Source organism: Charadrius vociferus, unplaced genomic scaffold (assembly GCF_000708025.1).
Source record: "Charadrius vociferus isolate BGI_N301 unplaced genomic scaffold, ASM70802v2 scaffold82, whole genome shotgun sequence".
Classification (NCBI taxonomy): domain Eukaryota; kingdom Metazoa; phylum Chordata; class Aves; order Charadriiformes; family Charadriidae; genus Charadrius; species Charadrius vociferus.
In genome coordinates, this window is record NW_009647401.1 from 2,805,072 (window position 1) to 2,829,225 (window position 24,154).

The 24,154-nt window shown below is 41.4% G+C and overlaps 2 protein-coding genes across 2 annotated transcripts in view; one reads left to right on the plus strand and one right to left on the minus strand.

Annotated features, from left to right (window-relative positions):
• Positions 1-5,189, plus strand: part of L3MBTL3 (l(3)mbt-like 3 (Drosophila)) — a 74,214-nt gene extending 69,025 nt beyond the window's left edge. The window contains exons 19-21 of the mRNA XM_009880158.1: positions 768-931; positions 1,955-2,017; positions 4,451-5,189. Coding sequence (XP_009878460.1) covers positions 768-931; positions 1,955-2,017; positions 4,451-4,594 — 371 coding nt within the window. The 3' untranslated portion in view covers positions 4,595-5,189. The remainder of the gene's footprint in view (positions 1-767; positions 932-1,954; positions 2,018-4,450) is intronic.
• A 3,172-nt stretch (positions 5,190-8,361) lies between these two features.
• SAMD3 (sterile alpha motif domain containing 3) overlaps positions 8,362-24,154 on the minus strand; it is a 42,304-nt gene continuing 26,511 nt past the window's right edge. The window contains exons 6-9 of the mRNA XM_009880159.1: positions 11,276-11,479; positions 10,709-10,880; positions 8,895-8,977; positions 8,362-8,646 (exon numbers count right to left, since the gene is read on the minus strand). Of these exons, the coding sequence (XP_009878461.1) occupies positions 8,362-8,646; positions 8,895-8,977; positions 10,709-10,880; positions 11,276-11,479 (744 nt within the window). The remainder of the gene's footprint in view (positions 8,647-8,894; positions 8,978-10,708; positions 10,881-11,275; positions 11,480-24,154) is intronic.

Genomic DNA, 24,154 nt, shown 5'->3' on the forward strand with positions numbered 1-24,154 from the left:
CATCTGCAACTGCTGCTGCTCTGCACACAGCAGCAGCGACAGCAGCAGCCACAGCAGCATGTGGCTGAAGCCACCCTCCCACCCACTACATTACCTTGGGGCAGGTGGGATGGGAGCTCATTCCTTCCATTACGGATAAGTAAGATAAAAAGGGAAATAACCTTGTAAAAAATCCCATAGCAGCATGGAGGAGTTAAATGTTATTTTCCAAACAAAACATTCAGTTAAAGTGGGAGCAGGGAATTTGTAGACATTTGTGGTTTTTCCTCAGAAGAACTGAAAAACATTTTGTTGTGGATGAGGCATAAATGTTGTGTGGGCTGGAACTGTACAACTGATTCACTTTGAATTTTGTAGCAGTGCAGTGCTGCTTTTGATGAAGTTATAACAGTTCAGCCTTGAAATTAAGGTAGTTCTTGTACTGCCGTACAACTATTAAATGTGGGTGTAATTTATTGTATCAAAATATTGAAAAGTATTTGACCTGTCGTGTGGTATGCCAACAGTTGTGTTGGCACAGAGTTACATTGTGTTGGAAGATACTTTTTCCATGTAAGAGTAGTCACATTTATATAAAGCCAATATAATCACGCTCATGCTAGTGGAAGAACAGTCATGGTACTTCTCTAGTTCTGGTTTAAGCAAAACTGTACAACTTGTGTAGGGGCACCCATATCTATAAATAGAAATGAGCGTGCTTTTACTGTGACTGATCTCATCAGTGACTGAGGGATTTAATGCTTGTTTCTCGCTTCCTGTTGTTGAAGATGTCGAAGAACCCAATACGCAGAGGCTTCTTTCTCAACCAGTTATTGTGTCTTCCAAGTTGCAAATCCCTGGCCTACCCTTGCGCTGGGAACAGCAGAGCAAGCTCCTTCCAAGTGTAGCTGGGATCCCAGCCAGTAAAGTTTCTAAGTGGAGTACAGATGAGGTAGGTTTCCCCTGTATCTTCTGTCTCACTGCCTCTATTCTTGAAGTCTTGGTAGATTCAGAGCTTTAAATTAACCCCATAAATTAACAATAATGCATTAGTACTCAGAGGATTAGAGTCAGCCAGACCTAATGTTACAGATCCACAAAACACTTGTTCAGCTGCCATCCAGCTCTAGAAGCAGTAAGTATTAATTCATATCTGTATAGTTAGGTATACATATAGGTATGTATACATATATATTCACTGGGGTTATAAAGGGAAAGAAAAGTGCTAAATGTATGACCCAGCAGATCAGGTCAAGGTCTACACAGATAACACCTAGCACCCACACACACATTTTGCAGGAATGGTTTAGGGGTCAGCATGGACCAAGGAGCTATTTCTGTTGCATTGTTTGGATGTGGCACGGTGTTGTGGAGAGTGAGAATATAGTGCAGAGAGGAACGGTGTGGATATGGTCAGGCCATGACACCTGATTTCAACATTAGAGCCCTGTCACCCTTAAAGTATGTAATAATGCTTGGACAGACAGGGTCTAGTGCCTGCTTTACTTTCAGAAGTACCTGTGACTAAGGCAGTTTTCTGCAGCTGGGACAGTTGGATCTCCTCTAATCAGAGAAAAACGAAGCATGAACTTTGTAAAAGGATTTGCTAACCTCTGTGCTGTAAAGAATAATGAAGAGGAAGACAGCAACCATTTCTGTTTGTGAGAAGTTATTCACCAAGAGATTCAGCATTCTGGAACTGCATGGATAGAATAACCTGAGTTTTGAGGGAGTAGCATATCCCACTCTTAGATGTCCTGTGGACAGGAGTGGCAGGTGCTCTTTTAGTTTGCAGATTTTGTGAATCCTGTCCTTAAACACCCAGCTGCATGACTCCATGCACTTATAGAGGTGGAACACCTAATATAAGGCTGTAAAAACAATAGCTAAAAAATTTTAATGATTGTCAACCTTTAAGACTACTGCAAGAAGATATCGGTCTTACTAAATCTTTTGTTGTATACTTTGGTGACAGGTCTCTGAATTTATACGGAGTTTACCAGGATGTGAAGAACATGGCAAGGTGTTTAAAGATGAGGTGGGTGAATTTTATTTCCAAAAGACAAAGAGTACAAAGCTTGGTGGAAAGATTAATTTTACGTCATCACTAAAAATATATGTGAAGTAGTAGGATGAAGTGTATTTTTAAAGTCGGACACAAATGTATGGAAGATTAGGTTGGTTTGCAGGTCATGGAATGGGAAGGAAGTAAAGAAGATAAAACTAGCAAAGTGTCAGCCAGGTCTCTCGTGCTTCTCTACCTTTGTTATTGCAACTGAAATTCCTTAGAACTAATGGTAGAAGAGGAGGAAATGGGTGATTTGCTACTGCTGTCTCTGAATCTGCTTTGAGGAAATTTTTAAGTATGTTATTTTAGCTCTGCAGGATGTTAGCAAATAAGATAAAGCAGAGCAGTGGTTCAAGATAACCACCTCTTAAAACTCTTTGTATCTTGTCTGATCACACTTAGTTCTTGATGCTCTTCCTTCTGATATAGCTAGTTCACGAACGTGATTTGAGTGAGTGGGAAGTGAGAAGATCTGAAGGCTCAAAGGAGTGTGTACTCACTTTGTGAGCATGCCAGGCGTGCATTTCTGGTATCTGAGAAGATTGTTGTGCCAAAGTTGTCATTAGGAAGTGATGGGGCTTTTAGGTACGATAAACCTTTATAAGCTAGGTTGGCTTTTTCTTTTCCGCTCAGAGGTTTGTTACTCCTGGTAATGCTTAGTTTCCGGAAGGCTGTTTGATCACAAATTGCTAGAGTGAATAGTTCAGGTGCTTATCCCAGCCAGACCACCTGAATGGGCAGTCTGATACTGCAATATCCCAAGTCAGCCAGCCTCTCAAGTGAAGAATAATTGTGGTACTTAAACTTGAGAAGGGCACCTCCTGAGGAAAATGCATACAGATAGCCCTGCTAATCTCTTGCAACAAGAGTTTTCAGGCTATTCTGTAGATTGTAGAGACTCGGTATTGTTGCATATCAAAGGACTGACAGGCAGCACCTTTGGACATTTTGCACTTGCATAGATGTTAGGCATTTTACAGTTGCAGCAGGTATGCAGGCGTAGATCATCCCTTGTGTCACTTAGAGTGTCTCACCAGTGAATTTAAGATCAATAAAAGCTGGTGCATTACTAATCAAGTCAGCAGGTGGGAAGTGAGAGAGATGGATGAATCCTAAACACTTTCATTCTCAGAGGTGTAAGAAAATACTTCCCCTATTTAGGATTCAGCCTCTCTGGGCTTTCTCTGAGAGAAGGAGGTAAAACCTCTCCCAGTCAGGCCAACTGGCGTGGACTGGCTGGCATAAGTAGGTCTTTCAGTAGGTAGAACACGTGCTAGTTCAAACTTCTGCTGTGGAAATGACCTCTCATCCTGCTTATATTAAGATGCAGCAAAAAGCTGGGCACCCCATGTTTGCACATTCCTGATTCTGAGCCCACCCAGTCTGGCTTTGTGCATGAAACGTGTAGAAGGTAATTGTGGTAACTGCATTATGATGTTCTCACCACAGTGTTCCTGGACTTACAGTGCTGCGGTGTACCCTGCAGGCTTCCTTTGCAGCCTGTCTGATTCAGAAAGCTTGTCTTCTAGTCCTACAGAAACTTAATTACACTGTTTTTATCTCAAATTACTATCTTTAAGCCTAAGCAGCACTCCTGAATGAACCACAGTTGGCCTTTAGGCCTAGCTATCCTGCTTACGTTACACTGAAAACTTACTGTAGATAACTAAGTGACCTGAAGTTCACGCAAGCAGTGTTGGCCCCATTGAAGCCCTTGGAAGTGAGGGCCTTGTGGCTCTTCACGTTTGGATTTAGCACTCCTGTTGACAGAGCAATTTGCTTACAGGAGAATATTCACTTGTAAGGTTTATTAAAATAGCAACACGACAAAGCTGGCAGAAAAAAATATTCAGTGCTTTGAAAAGTTGTGTTTGTGTCAAAGAGGCAGTTTTATGTAGCCTGGCCCCTGTTTACATCTGGGACCAAATTCATTTTAATTTGCTATTTAATGAACAGAAAGGGGTGGCCTGAAGGGGGCTGCAGTTCTGTAGTTGGGACTTAAATCCAGAAGCTTTCTTATGGAGGCTTGTATAAAAGGAGCAGCTAAGATGTTAAAAGGCGTTCCTGTGCCACAGTACAGTTGAATTCTACTTCATTTACCCATTTTACTTTTCAGTAGCTTTTACTTTATACTGTCAGTATGAAAATAAGAACTCCTTAGCTAAAAATTAGCCAGACAGTTGTTTGCAAGCAGAAAGATCATCATCCTGTTCTTTTGGAGTAGCTGATCTGTCTAAAAGGTTGAAATCAAAGCTATCCTGGGAGCTTATGGAAGTGTTTGTTTTTAGCCATTCCTTTACACTGTCTGAAATCGCTGGGAATTTTCTTTTCATGTTTTCAGAAACACCTATACTGCTGCACTGTCAGACCTATTAATAGCTTTGTGTTTTTTTTCTTTTCAAGCAAATTGATGGAGAAGCATTTCTACTAATGACCCAATCAGACATAGTCAAAATAATGAGCATTAAACTGGGACCAGCCCTAAAAATCTTCAATTCCATTCTGATGTTCAAAGCTGCAGAGAAGAACTCACACAATGAACTTTGAAGATAATGGAAAATGTGTACGAGCCAGCTTTCTCCACTGGAGCTCATGTTTTATTCAAAGCACAAAGACTTGCTAGAACTGTTGAGTAAGGACTCTCAGAAAGGAAGAAACGTATGTTCAGCACTGGTGGACTATTTATATTCTCCTAGAGCCAGTACACATCTGAATCCTTCTGGGAAGTGTTCAAGCTTTTGAGAAGGTACTGTGTAACAACCGAGTCAGCTAGTCTTACTTACCAAACTAATGGCGCTAATTCTCCATGGATGGTTAGGATCCCTAACTTTCTCTGGACATCAAGAAAACCTTCATTAATTATTTATGCTGTATTATATAAGGGAATGTTAATATTTTCTAAGAATTCTTGAACTCTACTTCATGTACCCATTTTACTTTTCAGAAGCTTTTACTTGATACTATCAAAATAAAAACTGATTAGCCGAAAATTAGGCTACAGGTAGCCAGATGAGACTGTTACGGCTAATAGGTATTTGTGCCATAGTTTAAAAATGAAACACTTAATGTTACATACGTGACACTTTATGCTATAGCATATAACTTTACAGATTATAAAACTGTCTGTTTGCTTGTAACAAAACAAACCTTGTCGGGGTTGAAATTATAATGCTTTTTTGATAACTGAATGTTTTTACTTTTGCACGATTACGAAAATGTTATGTGAGTTTTTCCACCAGCATCTTTAATGTATTTTACCAAAAGATCAGTATAGAGAAGGCTGCAACTGAAAAATAAAGATTGACTTCATAGACGACTTTTCGTTTATGCTGCACAATAGAGTCCCAGCCTTTCACGTGGGAGCCTGCTACATTCCTTCAGCACATGCAGGAAAACACACGTATTTTGAGGTAACGATATTAGCAAAAAAGAAAGTATATTCATTCATGTCTGCACATGCCAGTCTCCAGTATAGGTACCACAACAGTGGCGAAAGACAGTGTGCTAAAGCTAGGACTGCTACTCTGGCTTCACATTCAACGTAGGTTTGGTTTTGCAGTGGTGGGAGCGTTACTTCACCTGCCATGTCCTAGTTGAAAAGTCTGATTTATAAATGACTAAGGCATAGGGGGGGAAGAAAAAAGCTCAGAGGAAAAGGATACTTAGACGCATCTGGTGCATCGGCACATCCTAGGTGTAAAATGTGTGCGTTTCACTGGGTCATTAGCAGGCTGCAGATGCCACCAGCAGTTACTTAGGTGAGGCAACCGTCTTTCTTGGAGGATTATTACAGCGATTTGTTAGGGCAAGTCGTTGCGCTTGGTATATATATGTAAGATATAAACCAGATGCACTTTAAATGAGAGAAAGCCTAGCTACCTGTATACTGAGGGCTGTTCCAGAATGTTACTTTTGCAAGAAGAGAGAGAAGAGTTGGATCAAGATTTTTGGCAGCCCTCTTCTTAGCGCTGCGGTGGGCAGTTGCTCAGCCTTTAGAGCTGAGAACAAACAGAGCATTTCCGTTGCACAGAGCTGGGAGAATTTCGCATCTTCCCACAGATTTTGCTAGGCTGTTCTTTGGCTGGAGTTCTTAAGGTTTCAAGTACTCTCTGTGCCCAGTCATGTAGGTGACCGGTACCTGCCATAATATGAGGTGAAACAGGGTCAGTATGAAGTAAGTTGCATTGCTCTGTTAATTTCCTTCCATAGCATTGTATAAATAATATTTTTACATTTTGTTCAATATTTGTACATTCAAATTGCACTCTTATTGTACTACAATACAAATAAAACCTGAACTGGAGCCGTCTGTTACATTTGTGTATGCCCAAGATTCTCAGATGAACCCGGCTGTTCCCGAGGGTGGTATGGAGTAATTCCTCATCATAGCTCAATGTGGCCATGAGTTTAAAAGAGCAACTTGCCTACTGTTGTCTGCCCTCTCCCCTAAACACTTATTCCTAAGGCTAACAGGCTGCTTGCTGTCACAATCAGAACCCCATTTATGGACCTGTGTTTTGTAACTGGCAGCAGCTGAAATTGCCCATGCAGACCAGTAAAATGCAAAATTCTTCTGTTTTCTTTCCTTCTATCCTTCCACGTAGTTTATTTTCCCTCACTCTCTGTCTCTCTCGTGTGCCAGCTCTGTAGCCTACAGTGAGAACCAATGAAGAGATTTGTTTCTTAACGGAGATTACTTGAGGATGTTAGCAGCTCCCTGAATTTTTATATACACCTACTTACAAAGTACTGTGTGGTTTAAGAAAGGGATTTGAATTAATACTGTTTCCAAAATGTAGAATAAACCTCACTTAATGATACAGAGCCCAACTTTTTATTCATACAGCTACCACTTACAACAGTGAGGCCATGCATAATCCATACTTTTGTATCCCATGTGATGAGGTAGCAGGATGTAGCCACCTCTGTTACAAAAACTACACCCAACAAATTCACTCGGAAACTAAAAACACCCAGAAGAACTACTGAATCTGTTAAACAGCAGTTGGTATTGTTTTGTATATTGTGTTGGAGGTAACCCAGCTGTCACACAGGTAAAGATTGTCCCCTGATTTCCATAGGAGCCACATGAAAAATCCTAACACTTTAACAAGAGAGTCTGGCCGTTAAATGCAGCAATTTACCCTTGTGCTGCAGAGTCTCCCACTGTAATCTCTGCATTGGAGCCAGCCCTGCACAGCCAGGTTTTAACAAAAGTTCTGTGATCTTCAAAGCTGTGTGTGCGAGAGTTTTAAAGAAACATTGTGACCACAAAGTCTGCTTTGCCTACACAGACATTTTTAGAACTGGTGGGAGACTGATCTCTTTAGTAGAATGCAGTGTTTTAATAAAAAGCCATTTTAATTCCTAATTAATGCAGTGGGTCATATTTGCTGGTTGCTGCTACTGTCCATCACTAGGCGCTCGTACGAAGCCATGCGCTGTCAGGCAGTAACCCCTGGGATTTCCAGACATGCAGGAGTTAAGGAGCAAGAGCGAGTTTGGGAGAAGAGGATGCTGTGGAAGAAGAGAGGAGAGGGCCTCCGCTCTGTGTGGGCAGATAGGAGAGTCACCATGTGGAGAAGGCCAATTTGCTCTGGGGAATAAATTCAGAAAGAAAATGAGGCATTCTCTCCCTGATGCCAGAGCTGTGGTTACAAACGCACATGGCAGCATCCCAGAGAAGTCATTCTCGCTACTTGGAGAGCTCATCTCAGAATCCCTATTTAGCAAATTCAGGATTAATGTTAAAAAAAAAAAAAGAAAAGAATGTTTCATGCATGGGGAAAATAGTGAAAACTCATCCTGGAAATTATAAATCAGGCTCACATTTTAAAGCACAAAAAATATTACAGTAGCCTTTCAGTGATCATCAAATAATGAACTGATGGTAACAAGTAAATCTTTGATTTGTGCCACTTCAAAACATTAAATGTATTAGCATCTGAAGCAGCAAAGTGCTCACTTCAACTCACAAGTGTGTTTTTTAAATTCTGACAGTCAAAAGACTACCTGAATTTTTTAAATGCTCCATATGGAAAAATCATATATGACACATGCAGTAATCTAGAAAATTTTATTATCTCTAATGCCTCTAAACTGCTCTAGAATTTCCATTTAAAATAATGAAAATGTTTAGGTTTTAAATTTAAAAAAAGTAGCCAGTACAATAAAAGGGGGCATTATTAAACATAACAGAATTACAAATGTACATACACTTCCACCAGAAAGAATGGGACTGATTTATCTTCACAACAAAGAGATTTATTGTGACAAAATGTCAGATGCTCCCGGGAGGAGTGCTGTGTACACCATCAGATACTGGGATGCTCGGGTACCTCCAGCCTGCTCTTTACCTGGGTGGGGAGGGGTGCTGGGCTCCTCACCTCAAACACCAGGGACTCCAGGAAGTTGAGCGTCCTATGGATTCTCTTTGGGCGCGGGATATTGAACACATGAAATGCGGCCACCAGCGCAGCCAGGGCCATGGTGCAGTCATCGAGCTGGGCTAGCTCTTCTCTTTCCACGTACAGCGCAAATTCGCATGAATTCATGTTGAAGGGGTTTTTTACTTCCAACACTGGTGTCAGCACCTTCACCTAAATTTAAAAAAAAGGGGGAATATTTCAAATGATGTCACAGCGTCACTTTGGTGAATGGTTCAGAGAAGCAAGTGTAATAACACTGCTTTGCATTCAGCTAGTATTTCTATGAATGTCTGTCTTCTACTCAAAAGGCAGACTAACATCATCCTTTTCCAGGAACTAAGCTGAGCCACCAAAAGGCCAGGAGATGCGCCCCAGCAGCTCATAGGAGGAAGAGAGACCAAGACCGCTTTGTCTCCTACCTCCTCGTTCACTGCAGCAAACAGACTGGAATCATCTCCAAAGACATCTGGCAGGAGTAAACATGCAGCAGTCATTTTCATATCTGTCAAAGGCAAGGATTTCTACTAAATTACAAATGAAAATGTTCTGGCACTGCAGTATTGTCCTGGAAAAGCAGATTGCAGCCTATGAAACAGTTAATATCTCAGCAGTGGAACTATTGTTCAAACCATTGTGGTACCACCAGAGTGGTTTGTACCACAGTGAAGGTTCAGGTGCCTCAGGTGGCAATGGGCAGTAGGATTCAAATCACTTGTGACACTCTGCTACTCAATATTAAATATTAAATTTCTCTCACAATACGTAAGTAGGCCTTTGGGTTGCTTCTAGTGGAGTTTGCGAGCTGAATAACCCACCTGCCCCCAAACTCCTCTCTCCTCAGTAAATCAGATGTCTCTGGGGAACCCTGCTGCCAGAGGACTCCACTTTGAAGGCTGCAGTAGAGGCTGGTGCTGTGGGACCTCCTGGCATGTGGTACCCACCACCCCTCTGGTTCAGCTGTTAATGACTGTAACATCTTTTTTGCAGGTCAGGCTTCCGGTGCCATGTGTTTTACTGAAACTATCTTGTCAGGCATTTATTATCTAGACGCCAGGTCAAGTTGTTTGTAAGAAAAAACAAAAGTAAAGGCCTTGGGACTTCACTAAGGTATGAGTTAAAATCTTTGTGGGCATATTATAAAAGAAATGAGGAAGTTACTTACAACATCTATAGCTTTCTAAGGCCAAAGGTATGAGTAGAAAGTCCATTAAGGCTTTCTGGATTAGGCTGTTTGTTGTCACTTTTTAATCTATCATGAGCTCTAGCGAACTTGTGTTTTTAAGCTTACAGGAAGAAAACTCCAATATTTTAACCTACTCTGTTTTCTTCTTCAAGAAATGACCCGGTAATAAAAGGGGTGAAACTGCTATAGGAAACACACTTGTTCATACTGTGTCGCCTTTGATTTGACATCCTGGCATTATGCCTGTTTGATAGAAAACGACAGTCAGAGGAGCACTTCTTACAGAGCTAAGCTCGGGCATAGGCATCAACAGCTGCGGTTTGGGAAGAACTCTGGAAGAATTGGAAGAATTGAAAGATTATGAGTAACTCCCTCCCATGTTTTGTCCCTGCAGAACGGCGCTCCCAGACTTTTCACACCAAAAGAAGTTGAGTAGCAGCAGCTGCTTGCCCCTCCTCCCTCAGCCAGCGAGCCAAACACATCGAGGTACCCAGACCTCTGCGCCACTGTGGTACCCGCTCGCCAGAGGTACCGGTTTGGGCACTTATTCCTGCGATGTGTCTCTGCAGAGATGTACTTGAAACACAAACAGCAGTAACTAGTTCTTCCGTTATTTCACCGGGATGAAGACTTCAACCACAGAAACAGTACCTCTCTTTCTGAAGGAAATTGTCTTTTTTTATGGGACTATTTCTCTTTCTAAACCAGGAAGTTTGTTTTCTGCATGTATTTTTAGCAAATAATAAGCACTCTTTTGCATATCTTGAAATACATAATTCTGCTCATCTTATTTTAAGGCAGTTACTAACTTTATCAAACCTGCAATTTTTTATTCAATAGGAAAAAAAAAGGTTCAATACCTGACTGACTTAATTTTCCTAGTAATTTATTAGCTTTTATTCTTAATGCTTCCCCATCACTGTGCATTTTTCAAGCAACTGTGACATTTAAAAATGTTTTTGCAGTAAAATTAGAGCTAGTTTAGTTACATAAGTAAGGACAGTAAGCTACAACAAAACTCTGCTATTCAGAGCATAGATTTCTACTGACATTTCAGAATGTCTTCCTCTGTGTGCCGCTTCAGATTTTCTTGCAGCATAATGTTAATTGGATTATTCCTCACCACATACAAAGATAATATGTTTTCTGAATAAATCTCCAAGATCTCGACTGTTTTCTTATAAATGTCCGTGTGTGTGAGAAGCTGGAACTCCCTAAAAAGCTAAAAGAAAAAGAAAAAAATTCGGTATTATCGCAACCATCAAAACCAAAACTGAAAACAACACGAGGGACACACTTTGAAGACAGGATAAGACCAGCTCAGTAAAATAAGATTATAAACTGGAGGGGGTGGTTGGTTTTTTTTTTCAAAGCAGGGAAGAAATACATCAAGTAACACCAAAGTACCTCAGCAAACCCACTGGTGTTGTGAGTGGCATGTTTCAGACAGGACTGGTGAATCTTTTAAAGTGGGGTTCGCAGCAAAAGTATGAGTTAAAGTAAAGAGAACAATGTTGATGGATACTTCACCGGAAACATCCACTAAAATACATGCCTACGGCTGTATGACATCTATAACATAGGATTCAATGTCATTATTAAAAATATCTCTGTTACCTGATAAGGGCATCTTAAGAAAGGAAATAACCTAAGAATGTCTTTTAAAGGTGCCTTATCGCTGATCATCTTCCTCCGTATTTCTATTGTCACATTCATTCTGTTATCCACTTCTTTCCAGTTCCTTTGAGTTTTCATATATTCTTGCTTAAGCCACTTGATGTGTACATCCATTGCACTGCCTTCAAGATGAACAGGTTCTTCCTACCACGAAATGAAGGACAGAATTGTAACAAATCAGCTATCCCTTTTATCTGATGTGGTTTGTGTGACTTGAGTGTAGTCAAAGTATAGTCAAGCTCAGCAGAAAGTACCCGTAGGGTGGTTTCAGTATCAGTTCTGGGAACCCACCCTCATATTCTAATAGTTATATTAAGATCTGTTTTCATATAATACTATAGCCATCACCCAAGTCTCCCAAACTCAAATTACATATTTGAGGTTACTCATGAAATTCCTGTCTGTGTCTGGTTTGCCGAATTGTGGTTCATTGGAAATTAGTAGGCAGTTCTAATGGTGACTAAGTGTTTAGCAATATTAGCTCTGTATTACCAAGAGAAATAGTATCTGCTTCTTACTGATACATGTCCTTAAAGCAGGACAACTAACTTTTCACATTTACGCAACTGCAGTATTTACCCCCAAGGAGACCAGCTGAATTAAGAAAACTCTTGATGTTTTCTTGATTCAGCTGGTGAGCAGTCTGACTACCAGTGTTTTCAAAAAGTTATGTTATACTTGAAGACAGTTAGCAGTCTTCCCCAAAATTATTGTCCCTGCTGTAATTCCAAAGCCAGTAATTACTAAGAGGAGTGGCTATCCAAAGCAGTACATCAGTGGCAATAGCCTGGGGCTGTTTTGTTTCTATCAGAGGACGAAGTGAATTTGTTCATTTTAACAAGCTGAGACGACTACAGATGCACTGTTAGTACAATTACCACTCTCGGGCTGCGTTTACACTGGCTTTTCCCATACGAATTGTCACTGATGCAGCTGCTGTCTGTGTCAGTGGTGGCCTATGGGTCAACACCAGAGTGAGCTGAGACACTTCATCCTGTTCCCCGGAACGTTTAAGGCATGGAGCTGCAAAACATACAACATCCAAAACCTCTTCACAGTGCTCTGTATGTGCAATTAAACTTTCCAGTTTAATTAACATCCTTTTTTAAATTGTGCATGTGGTATTCCAAGAATGGCTGCATGAGGTACACAATTAAAAACCTGTCTCCCTCCTACTATTATATCCATGGATTTCAATAGCCATTGGTGTGACAGAAGAAAATGAGCCCTGCGTGCAGGACAGTTACCTACTGTGACCCCCACAGGTACTCCCCTGGCCCGTGCTCAGATGCTGCATTAGCGCAGTCTGCACTCTTTCTAATAGAGGATTTTAGTCTTAATTGTATTACAGCAGTAATTTTTGTTTGTGACCAGCTTGAATAGGGATTTTCACCCTCTTCCTCACTGCACAGGAGCAGAGGTGGTGGGGTCAGATGACTTAGTCCCACACCATCCTCTAGCTGGCTGAGAAGGGTGCTGGGAAAAAACATAAAGAGGAGTGTGTAGTGGTACTTCCTCTGAGTTCTGTCAAGACTCCACTGAACTGAGGTTTGTGGAATCCCAAGGGTTATGTCTTTCTATTTAATTAGCCTTCAGTAGATTTTTTTCCTTCCATTATTTCTCCAGTCGCTTTTCCAACTCTCATGAAATCATAACTTCCACAACATCCTGCGTTAAGTTCAGCAGTTTAACTATGCCCTGTCAGAAGAAATGCATTCTTTTGTTTGTTTTCTCCTGCTGCTTCTACCTTCTAATTATCCTACTGGATTCAAAACCTACTCACCCTCTCCTTCCCACTGTAGTTTTATCAATATGTCACATTCTGTCCTCAGCTACCTTTTTTCCAGCCAAGACTGTCCTAAGCTATTTTATCATTCCACATATAAAAGCTGGACCATACTTCCAATTATCCTTGTTATTGTCTTTGCATATTTTCTAATTTCACTACAGCCTTTAAGAAATGGGCACCATAAAACTTCGAATACTAGTTGAGATGCTGGGACACCACAGTGGAATAATGAGCTCTCTTTTGTTTCTTTCTTAAATAGTTCTGAGCATTCGATATACTTTCTTGAACTGCTGCTTAGCGTTGTGCCAAATTTTCTTTTGGCATGATAGAGAAATACCCTTTGTGTAAACATTTACCATCACTGTAAATGTTGTTAGGACTGGGTTTTCTCCTTCTGCATTATTTTACATCTATCACTATTGAATTTTATCGACTGTTTTTTTGCCCCGTCACTCAGTAGCATGGGCTCCTTCTGCAATTCTTCAGTCAGTCTTTGGCTTTAGTACCCTTAGTAGCATCACCAAATGTGGTCGGTCCTTTTTCCACATCATTTAGACATATATTGTATCGCATAAACTAAGCATCAGTAATCTCTTCCGCTGTAGTTCTGCCTAGTCTTCTTTGTTATATCTTTTAACTGTTTATCCATGCAAGGACCTTCCTGCTTATCCCCTCAGATTATATCCTGCAAAGGCCTTTGAAAGGCATGTGGTGAAATCCCTTCTGAAGTTAAAGAAAACTATATCAGCTGGATTTCCCATGTCCTCGGGGCTGTTGAATACTTCAAAGAACTAATGAATTTATGAAGAATTACTTCTGCTTACAGAAACTTTGTTGATTCATTCCCAATGTGTTCATCTCTTGGGTCTGCATTACAGTTCTTGCCAATTTGGCCAGTAAAGACAGCAGGTTTCTTGGTCCATATGTTCCCTAGTTCTCTCCTGAAACTCTAGAAACTGGCATCAAATTAGCTACCTCCAAATTTCTAGTGTCATGCTTCATGAGAGAAATTGTACATCACAATTAGAAAAATGTATTTTATCTCTAAAAATTCCATATAATTTATATATTTGTATAAATCATATATATCAGCACAGAAGGCCAACCGCATCCTCGGCTGCATCAAAAGTGTGGCCAGCAGGTCAAAGAAGGTGATTCTGCCCCTCTACTCCACTCTCGTGAGACCCCACCTGGAGTACTGCATCCAGCTCTGGACTCCTCAACGTAAGAAGGACATGGACCTGCTGGAGTGTGTCCAGAGGAGATCCACGAGGATGATCTGAGGGCTGGAGCACTTCTCCTATGAGGAGGGGCTGAGAGAGTTGGGGCTGTTCAGCCTGGAGAAGAGAAGGCCCCGGGGAGATCTTCTTGTGGCCTTCCAGTACCTAAAGGGGGCCTACAGGAGAGCTGGGGAAGGACTTTTTACTAGGGCATGTAGTGATAGGACAAGGGGGAATGGCTGTAAACTGGAAGAGGGCAGGTTTAGATTAAACATTAGAAAGAAATTTTTCACTTCGAGGGTTGCAAGGCACTGGAACAGGTTGCCCAGAGAGGTTGTGGAGGCCCCATCCCTGGAGGTGTTCAAGGCCAGGCTGGACGTGGCCTTGGGCAACCTGGTCTAGTGGGAGGTGTCCCTGCCCATGGCAGGGGGGTGGGACTCGATTATCTTCAAGGTCCTTTCCAACCTAAACCATTCTATGATTCTATGATAAAAAAATTATGTTCATCTACCAAAAAAATTATCTATTAAAAAACTATTTTATTCTTGGACACATCTGAAAATTTTGCACAAATATCATCTGGTGCTGGGAATGTGTTACAACTCACTTTAGTGTATTATTCTGTAGTCTCTTCCCTGACACACTGATCTGAGACAGATGTCCTGACATTGCCTATGAAGAATGGTCCCAGTAACGTGATTGCCTGAACTCATCTTCTGAGAATTCTTGCAACGTCAGTCTGTTTTTTCTGGTGTGGCTTTATATTCTGCGAGCCCTCCTCCACCTCGAGAGTGCATCCTGAGCACTCCTGTCCCTTAGCAGCGTCAGGCTGACTGCTTCTCATCTGGTTGAAAAAGCCTTCATAACCAGTGCAGAAAAGACAGAAAACCACAAAAAACACTTTTGTGTAAATCTCCAGTGGATCGCTCACAGTCATCAGAGTTCCGTTTTGCTGCTAACATGCAAGCTCCCTGCATCACTGCTTGGTATTTTCTTGTATCTAATTTGCATTGGTTTCAGACTGTGAGTACCATTCAAGCATTCACACATCCCGACGTGAGCTGGTCAGCTGTTGCTTAGCCTGCCTAACTTGCACTAAGTTGGGATGGACTGTCTCGTGCTTCAGCGTGACCACTGCACAAAAACAAGGGCTGGTCCACTCTTGTCAGTCTCAAGATGCTCGTGCTTTCTCACACATGCACACACACAGACAGTTGCTTGGGGTTTTTTAATTACAGTTATATTTTTTACTCTGGGCAAGAGCTAGTTTGAAGTCTCTGACTCCAGACAGCTCTGTTACTACTGTCTTCTCGCCTGGATCTGCTTCCAAGCCTCCTGCCCGTAGAGCAGGAGCTTCTTCAGCCACCTGATGGGGACCACAGCTGCTCATTTCCAGAGGGGCTGTCACCTTCAGTGCCTTGCTTGCAGAAGCAGGAAAGCAAAGCAAACTCAACCTGGTGTGCTGTAAGCACAGACAAACTGACTGGGTTGCTTAGAAACAAACACCGAGGAGAACAAGTTGTGACCTTTACTCCAGCTTATCTCCATCCCCCTTGTCAAGGCAAACACTGCTCGAGTTGATGGACTTTCCATGTAGTCAGGTCTGTCCTCGAGAGCTAGTTTAGCTAATGACATTATTTATTAGCTAGATGAGAGCATCTGACATTTTGGTAAGCATCAATGGCAAGCTATCAATAGAAATACGGCAGTAGTATAAGGAAGAATTGCTGTCATACTTACCTATTAGGAAAAAAAACTGTGATGGAAGGCCAAACTTCATTGTGTAAATCATCCATTACATATGAAGAACACAAGCAAAAGTCAGTGTCAGAATTGGTTTTCTTGCAGTGTTCAGACTGCTTAGAGCACTCACTATTTGTAAGCTTTTCACCTTTTTAAGCTGCACTTCTAGGCTGAAGAAAGGTATTGGCAGTTCTGAACTTTAAGCTCTTTAACACAGCTTGTTTATACTAGCAGTCTATGTAACGGACATACATACCCAGCCATAAAACACATCTTAAAACTTCAGTCAAATAATAGAGCTCCAGAAATGTACCAAGTCTGTGGTAGCACCATTCAGATACCAAGTAATGACAGTTTTCTACCGGTCTTAGTAGCCATTGCTGTTTCAGAGATTACTTCTCATTTATTAAAGTGCAGTGGAAAAGTAACAAATAAAGTACCTTGAGGATGGACGATGGCAAGTACGATGTAAAAAGCCTGTGCTGCTGTAAAACTATGCTGAAATGAAATGGAAAAGGAAGCGAATACTGAGTTCTAGGGTCAGCATTAGCAACCAAAGTTGCTATGATCTGGAGGATTCCTTGTCTACATACAGTGGCTTTAATACAGTGGAAGATCTGTGCCTTTTATATCTAATCACTTAATTTTGTTTTCTCTCTGGACAGTTTCATTCCTACTAGGGAATACAAACAATATACTATAGTAAATAGTGCTATGCAAATATAGATTAGCTCATAACTGGGAGGATAGATTTACTGCATCATTGAATATTTCTAATTCCAACTGATTTAATGTAAGTGATGCACGTTTATTGGTTAAGAACAGAACAGGGCAATGGGACCACACTGGTACATTAAGTTGAAGGGCAGCGACTGTCTTTAGCAGAACCAGCATGGAATTAGAGAACAGTGAATTTAGATGCTTGTGAATGAGTAGCTGTTTTCAGTCAACCTAGCTGAAAATCAAAAGTGCTAAAGCATTCTGATTTATGATGTTTATTATTTCTAAGCATAGTTTCATTCAAATAAAATCTGAAGGTTTTTGATAGAGCAAGAAAGTTTGGCAACACTTGAATTTTACACAAAAGATTTCTGACCCCAGGACCTATCAGGTTCTAACATCAAAAGAAGTTTTTGCTTTTATTAAAAAATTACAAAATGCCAGGCTGGTAGCAGAACATGTTCTGTGTGTAACTTGTTTTATAACTCAATTTCCATTATCTTCAGCCCTTCTTCCTATTTTGCAATCTAGCCTTTTTTTCTCGTAAAATGCAATTAATGAGTATTAACTCAGTCACACTAAATGCAGGATTCACTTAGAATATTTTCATTTGGTCCTTTTAGTTTGTGAACAGGTTGATTTTTAAGGTAAGTAGAAAGGTAACCGAGAGGTGCCTTTCTTTTGGAGGAAAGAAGTCACTTCAGTGGGACACCATTTTGCAAGGTATTTCAAATTTTATTGGAGAACGAGTTCAAATGTGATTTAAAATATTTTATTAATGTTAACCTTAACACTGCTGGTGTGAACAGGAAGAATCTGGGTTTGAAAGCTGGTTACTCAGCCAGTCTAGGTACTCTAGGTCCTCTCCAATTTAACCATCAAAGTGAGGAAGCTAGTGACAGCACAGCTATATTCCAGAAAAATTGTGACAATAAGGTTAAACTTCAGTTATTTCAATACACTGCAGAAACGTAATCCTATCTAGACTGAAGCCAGAATCTCCTGTCTCAATGTCTGAAGAAAAGAAGCCAAAGGTAACAGGTCAGCATGTGTGCAGGAGAGAAGTAAAAAAAAAGCCTTTTTAAATGAGGAATCCTTCATTCTTGAGGTCACCCAAACTCCTCTGGCCAGATTTTCAACTGTGTCACCAGTAACATCCATTTCCTTTGCAGTGATAAGGAGAACGTTAATTGGTGAATTTAATTATTTTTTATAGAGAATTTTGTCTTATTTGGCAGTGTACATACTTAATTTATAACATGAAGAATTTCTTTTTAAATAATAAGTTTGATTTTTTAAAGAATAGTCTTGATGGAAGAAAGGAGAATTTACCTTCAATGCCTTTAAAAAGCAAGGTGCCTTTTTGTCACAAGCTCCTGAGAAATACTGCAGAAGAGAGAAAAAGGTCAAAAGGCTGCAGAAAGGAAGTTAATGAGGTAAGCAGAGGATATCCAGCACTTGTATAGCAGTGTAACCTAGACCTTGCCTGAGGGATGGTCCTGCCAAGGCTCTTAGCCCTTCTGTTGGATTCACACGCAAAGGGTGACAACAGTAAGGTGCCCATCCCTGAGTGCCCATGCCCTCAACCACCCTTAACTTCTTGGCCTCTCAGATATCTGTGACTAAAGCCACTAGATCTAGGAGCCACACAGATTGTAGAGCTCTTTGCTCACACTCCAGATGTCTTTGGACAGTGACCTCCAGTTAATATTCACAGTTCTACTTGGAACCATATACAATTCAATTGTATTAAGATGCTCACATAAAAGCAAGAAGACATACATAGATAAAACAACAAGACTCCAAAACACTAATGTCTCCCATTTCCTGAAGAGGGTAGTTAGTCATTTGGTCAGAGACAGGTGTTTAAATGAAGGCCAAATTCCTTAATATCCTTTTGGTGGATCTTGATTTTTCCCAAGATACAGCTAGAGATTATATTACAATATTCTTGTAAAAAGCCTCAGCTAGTGGGGCACTTTTATGAGTCAGTGCCAGAGCCAAGGAAGTGAAGCTGCTATATCTCTTTGCGGGGAAGAAGGGAGCAATTCTTATGCATGATGTGTATCACCAAGGCCTAAGATTTCAGTTACTGTTGAAAGTCAGCATCATAAATCCTAAAAGTCAGTAATGTCAACACCAAAGTAACATGACTGCCTAATCGTGGAGTGATGAAAGCTCCTCTGGTGAGGACAGCAGGCACTTCTTACTCTTTACAAGGGTTTACACCAGCTCCTGAATGGTACATGTAGCCTAGCTGCTGCTAATGACAAAGATAAGATCTCTTTTTTGAAGAATGCTAACAGGACCTACTGTCTCCTCAGTTTGAGAGAGTGAATTCAAATGGGACCAGCAGAGTTAAAGGGATGGCTATGGGGACACTGCACCGCATCCTGCTGCTCTGTTCACTGGCAACCATGGATTCAGGTCCTTCACCTGGGATGCTTTGGGAATATTCCTTTGAGGGAATTCCTTTGGATGGAGACTAATCTGCTTGCTGGAAAGGGTAGAAACCATGCGATGGTAATGAGAACCGTCTTCTGGAACAGCAGTGCCACATAGAAAGCTTCGGTGGTACCAGCTGAATGGGAGCTCCTTTTATACCATATTTTGGGAGTGGGTTGCTGGTCAGTAGTAGTGTTGGTACAGGTGTTGCACTGCCTTTCATTATTGCTGCTTTCAGTATCTTGCCAGCTCTCAGCAGCAGCTAATAATATTTCCTTTGAAAAAAGCATTTCAAATTTTCCTTGCTAGCTGCCACTGCACACTCCAAGTCATGTTATTGCTTAGAGCATTGATGCAATAACACATCTTGATTGCTGAGTCTACCTGCATCAGAGTTAGCATCAATGCTCAAGGTACTTATGCAAGAAAGCCTGACAATAGCAGTTTTGGTAGCAGTCATCTCTCTACCTGAACAAAGAATATGGTGCATGCATACTCACACTGGGAGCAGGGTGGGACCTTTGTTTGGGATAATTTTTTTCCACTAATTGTGTTTTGTAACTTCTTCAGGATGAGAAACAGCTTTCATAATCTGAATCTCGTGTCTTGATTTTTGAATACGGAAAAGTGCTATTTTGTCTGGAATACATACAGACACAAGGCATCATAAAAAGACAGTGGGACTTGCTATTTTGTCTGGAATACATAGACACAAGGCATCATAAAAAGACAGTGTACAGAACAGTTTTTAAAACCGCTATTGTAAGAGACAGCCTTTTTTCTGTGGTGACTTTCAGGTTCATCATAATGACATTTAGTATGCCAAATACTGGGGCATTTTATACCAGGAGGAATGCTCAAACCAGGTTATGATCATTAGAAAGTGAAGATTTGCTCATAAAAACCCAAACCACCCCAGACTGATCTGGAACAAGTCTGAATCTGAAAGGCAGGTAGTAGACTGACCACCACTGAGGGCCCACCTTCTTGCCCCAGACGATGGGAGACAACTGAGAAGGCATCACAACCTAAACACAAAGACAGGCAGGACAGCGTGGGCAGACTGCTTTCATGCAAAATAAGCATGTAACCTACTGCAGGATCCACGCTGACTTGTGCTCAAATTAGTTTAATTAATGCAGGCTCAGTTTAACACATAATTGCTCTTTTGAGCCAGGCAGACACTTTCAGAGCTAGACTTACATGCCGATGCTAACTGCAAACTTTCAAAGCCATGTAAGTCAGGTTATTTCTGATCACAACTGCTTTCTGATTTCCAAGCTGCCAAACATACAGGTGCAATCTGTTTTCCCCTACCAAGGGACAACCCGCATTTCAAACTTTATGCTAACTCATGGAACAATGGAGATACTGAATGACATAAAGAAGAAGGCAAAGCATAAGATGTACACCAGGAATTTGTGTTTAAAGCTCTTACTTGGACTCTAAAAGCACTTTAAGATATTAGCTAAGCTAATACACACTGCGTATGCACATCAAAGTTTCAGTGGAAAAATGCCATTGCAACCATACAACAATTGAATGATCATTCATATGTGCACACTCATGTTCTGGCTGTGCAGACATTCAAGCACTTGATTTGGAGACTTTTGATCTTGGAGGAAAAGGGACTATTGCCCCTGCTTCATTTACGTACAGCATTCACAGTATAGATGGTACCTAATGCTGTACCTGCCAGTAATGCCCCTCAGCCACAGGACTGAGACAAGAGAGTTTCTGCATCTTATGCACCACCTGTTTGTCCTTTGAGTTTTACAGACATTTGATTCATTTGTTTTCCTCTTTCCCTTGCTGATGGCTCTTTTTTCTCCACATACCTCCAGCCATCACCTCCCAAATCCTATTCTCTCCGCACTCTTTAAAACGTTGTTTCAGGTTTCTAATTCCTGCAGTGGCATAATCTCATTGACAAACATGATGTTAGTTATCACCTCAAAGAAAAGCATAACCCTAGGAAATGTATAACTTGCCTAATTTACCTAATTCGAGGTAAAAGAAACTCCAGCTCACAAGATAGACATCACTCAATCCTGATTCCTTCTTTCACCAGAAAAGACAATTTCTAGATTATGGTGAGCATAAAGCGAATCGGGTGAACTCCTGTGAAGCACTCCAAAGCAACCTCCAAAGCAACAACTTTTCCATCACCATTTTTCTCCACACAATTAGCCCTAAGACCACCACCAGAGGCTCAAGCAGACTCCCACCTTCAGTATCAGTATGACTTTGGCAAGAGGTTGTGCAGGCTGAGGAAGAGTAAAAAGACAAAAGACAGCATAGATCATCTGCTCCACTCCACTAAATGGCTAGCTTCCTTCAACAATCGGCTCCCTCGTGCTGGCCGGTTCAGCGATTGTCTTCTACACCTGCACTGAACCATGTACTTTGTGCAGGTTAAGCCTTCCAGGCCTCATCATTAAATCTGGCTTTGGGCACCCAAGGTGATCTTAATACAGATTTCGGTCATACTCAGGAAGCTCATCACACAGGTTTTCAACAACCCTCCTCCTGTTTAAAGCCAGGAGGCCCACCCATTCTCTCTGAGCCAAGCTGTCTCTCTGAGACTCATTAGTCTCTTAGGCTAAGAAGGCTGAGAAGCCTCAGCCTTACAGCAAGAATGTTCTTAGCAACTTCACGGCTTTTGTACTACATGCTACCACCAAAGCAAGCACATATGGTGCTCAGCTCCTACCTGGATGCCTCCTGGGCCACAGGTCTTCTCTGGTTTTCATCTGGTCCTCTTGGCAGAGGATTTGCACATTCACCACTTTCAACATTCCTGCTTATCTTCCCTGTACATTAGCAGGGAAGATAATCAGTTGGATAATCAGCAGATGACAAACTTCATGAGTTTAAGTTTCTGTAGAATCCCTCCACTTCTCCCAGTCACCAAAACTCCTAGTACTCACCAAAACACTTCTTATGTCTATCCCATAGACACAGAAAGGACATGGCCTGCTGGTGCCCCCTTCAGAAATTGTTTTCATTACGTTATTCCCAGCTCTGCTGGGTGTAGCAAATATGCCCAGTTATCTGCAAACATCTACCGCTATCTTAACCAACATCTTGTCAGAGCCTATTTCTCCTGTTCACACCTAACTCCAAATTTACTTGTGTGACAGCTTCAGAGAAGCCCTGATGACCTCACAAACAGGCTGTCATAGGATGTAAGAAATTGGAGGCCTTTGACTGTACTCTCTCTCCGCTTCTGTTTAAGATGAACTATTAACAGTCTTCTAGCCTGTTATATTCCCTTAAAATTCTGATAACTGAAGATATCCTTGAATAGTCCCTTTGCTGACAGGTTCTGTCATACAACAGTGTCATGGCTTAACCCCAGCTGGCAGCTAGGACCACACAGCTGCTCACGCAGTTCTCCCCCTCCCCCAGAAGGGCAGGGAGAAGAGGGAGAAAAGGGGGGGAAAGGAAAAAAACCTTCTGGGTTGAGAAATACAGTTTAGTAGAACAAGGACAGAAAATAACAACAACAATAATAATAATAAGAATGACACAAGTCACTCTCACCACCCAGTGAATCGGTACTTTCCCAAGCAGTGACTCTGGATTCTCCCCCTACCCCTGGCCAATCCCCATTTATATACTGAACATGACATCTATGGTACGGAATATTCCATTGGTCATTCTATTGTTCTGTCTATGCTCCTTCTCAGCTTCTATGGGAAGCTGAAAAGAGTCCTTGAAAAGTATAAACATTGCCTAGCAACAACTAAAACAATATGCATTATTGACAATCCTTTCACAGCAATCACTAGACCAACAGTTAAAATTTCCCAGCTGAAACCAGGGCAAACAGCTGGGATGGACTGAAAGAGCTTGACTCAGTTGCACAGATATAGTTATTTAGTGGCATTTGGGATGTCATAAGGGTATCCCAGAAACCTTTGGAAGTAGCAGAATATGACACAGGACCTATGGCAGACCCATACCCTTCTGGATTGGCTGGTGGAGCCATGTAGGATATCCGTGGGCATTTTGATGTCTGTCTTCAGCTAACTAAATTGATTGTGAAGTCACATTTTCCATGGACAGTGCTGTTCAAGACTGACAAGATTCAAAACTTGAAGTTCTGAAATGGACAATTTGCTCTTTGGTCACCGTTCCTGTGGTGACTAAGCTAGCATTTGAACCACATGCTTTCATTGTGTGGAAACCAACTGTGAGCTCTAAGCACACTTCCCTCTCCATCACCTTTTGCCTTTTGATAATCCTCTGGCCAAAGACACACACCAAGTGTTCTATCTTCCTGTTCCTTCTGGATGCCCCAAGTCTAGGGCCCCTCATGTTACAACTGGCAGAAGGTGGTTTCTTTCACAGTCTTAAGTACCATAAACCCAGTAATTCCTTAGGGCAGAGGAAAAGTTTTATGATGCCACTTTGATGCTAAAAAAAGAACAAGGAGATCAGTCAGAACAAGGAGATCAGTCAGAACAAGCCACTGGGTGGCTGCCTTAGCAGTAATCCCACCCTGGATGCAGAGGGAAGACTGGCTTGCCTTTCTTATTTATTTTCACCCCTCTCATGCAAAGTACCTTCCGTTTGCACCAGATGATGGTCATTATCATTACAAAGCACTCTCCCCTGGATTACTGCAGCTCCAGGATATTTGCCTGACTGTGGAAAATAGACTGAGGAGGATTCTTACTCCATAGCCAGAAAATTTGTTAATTAAGGAGGCTTTCCTGCTCAAGTTCCAAATATCCCTCAGACATGGAGACTCATATTAATGTCTATGTCAGGCACAGTCCAAGCTTCTTTCCAATGGTGGCTCAACCTAATGAATATTTGCAGGGAGCATCGTTTTATGCAAAACCTCCTTCAGTGACAGACACCTCCAGCCTGGATTTATGTGCCTACTTACCA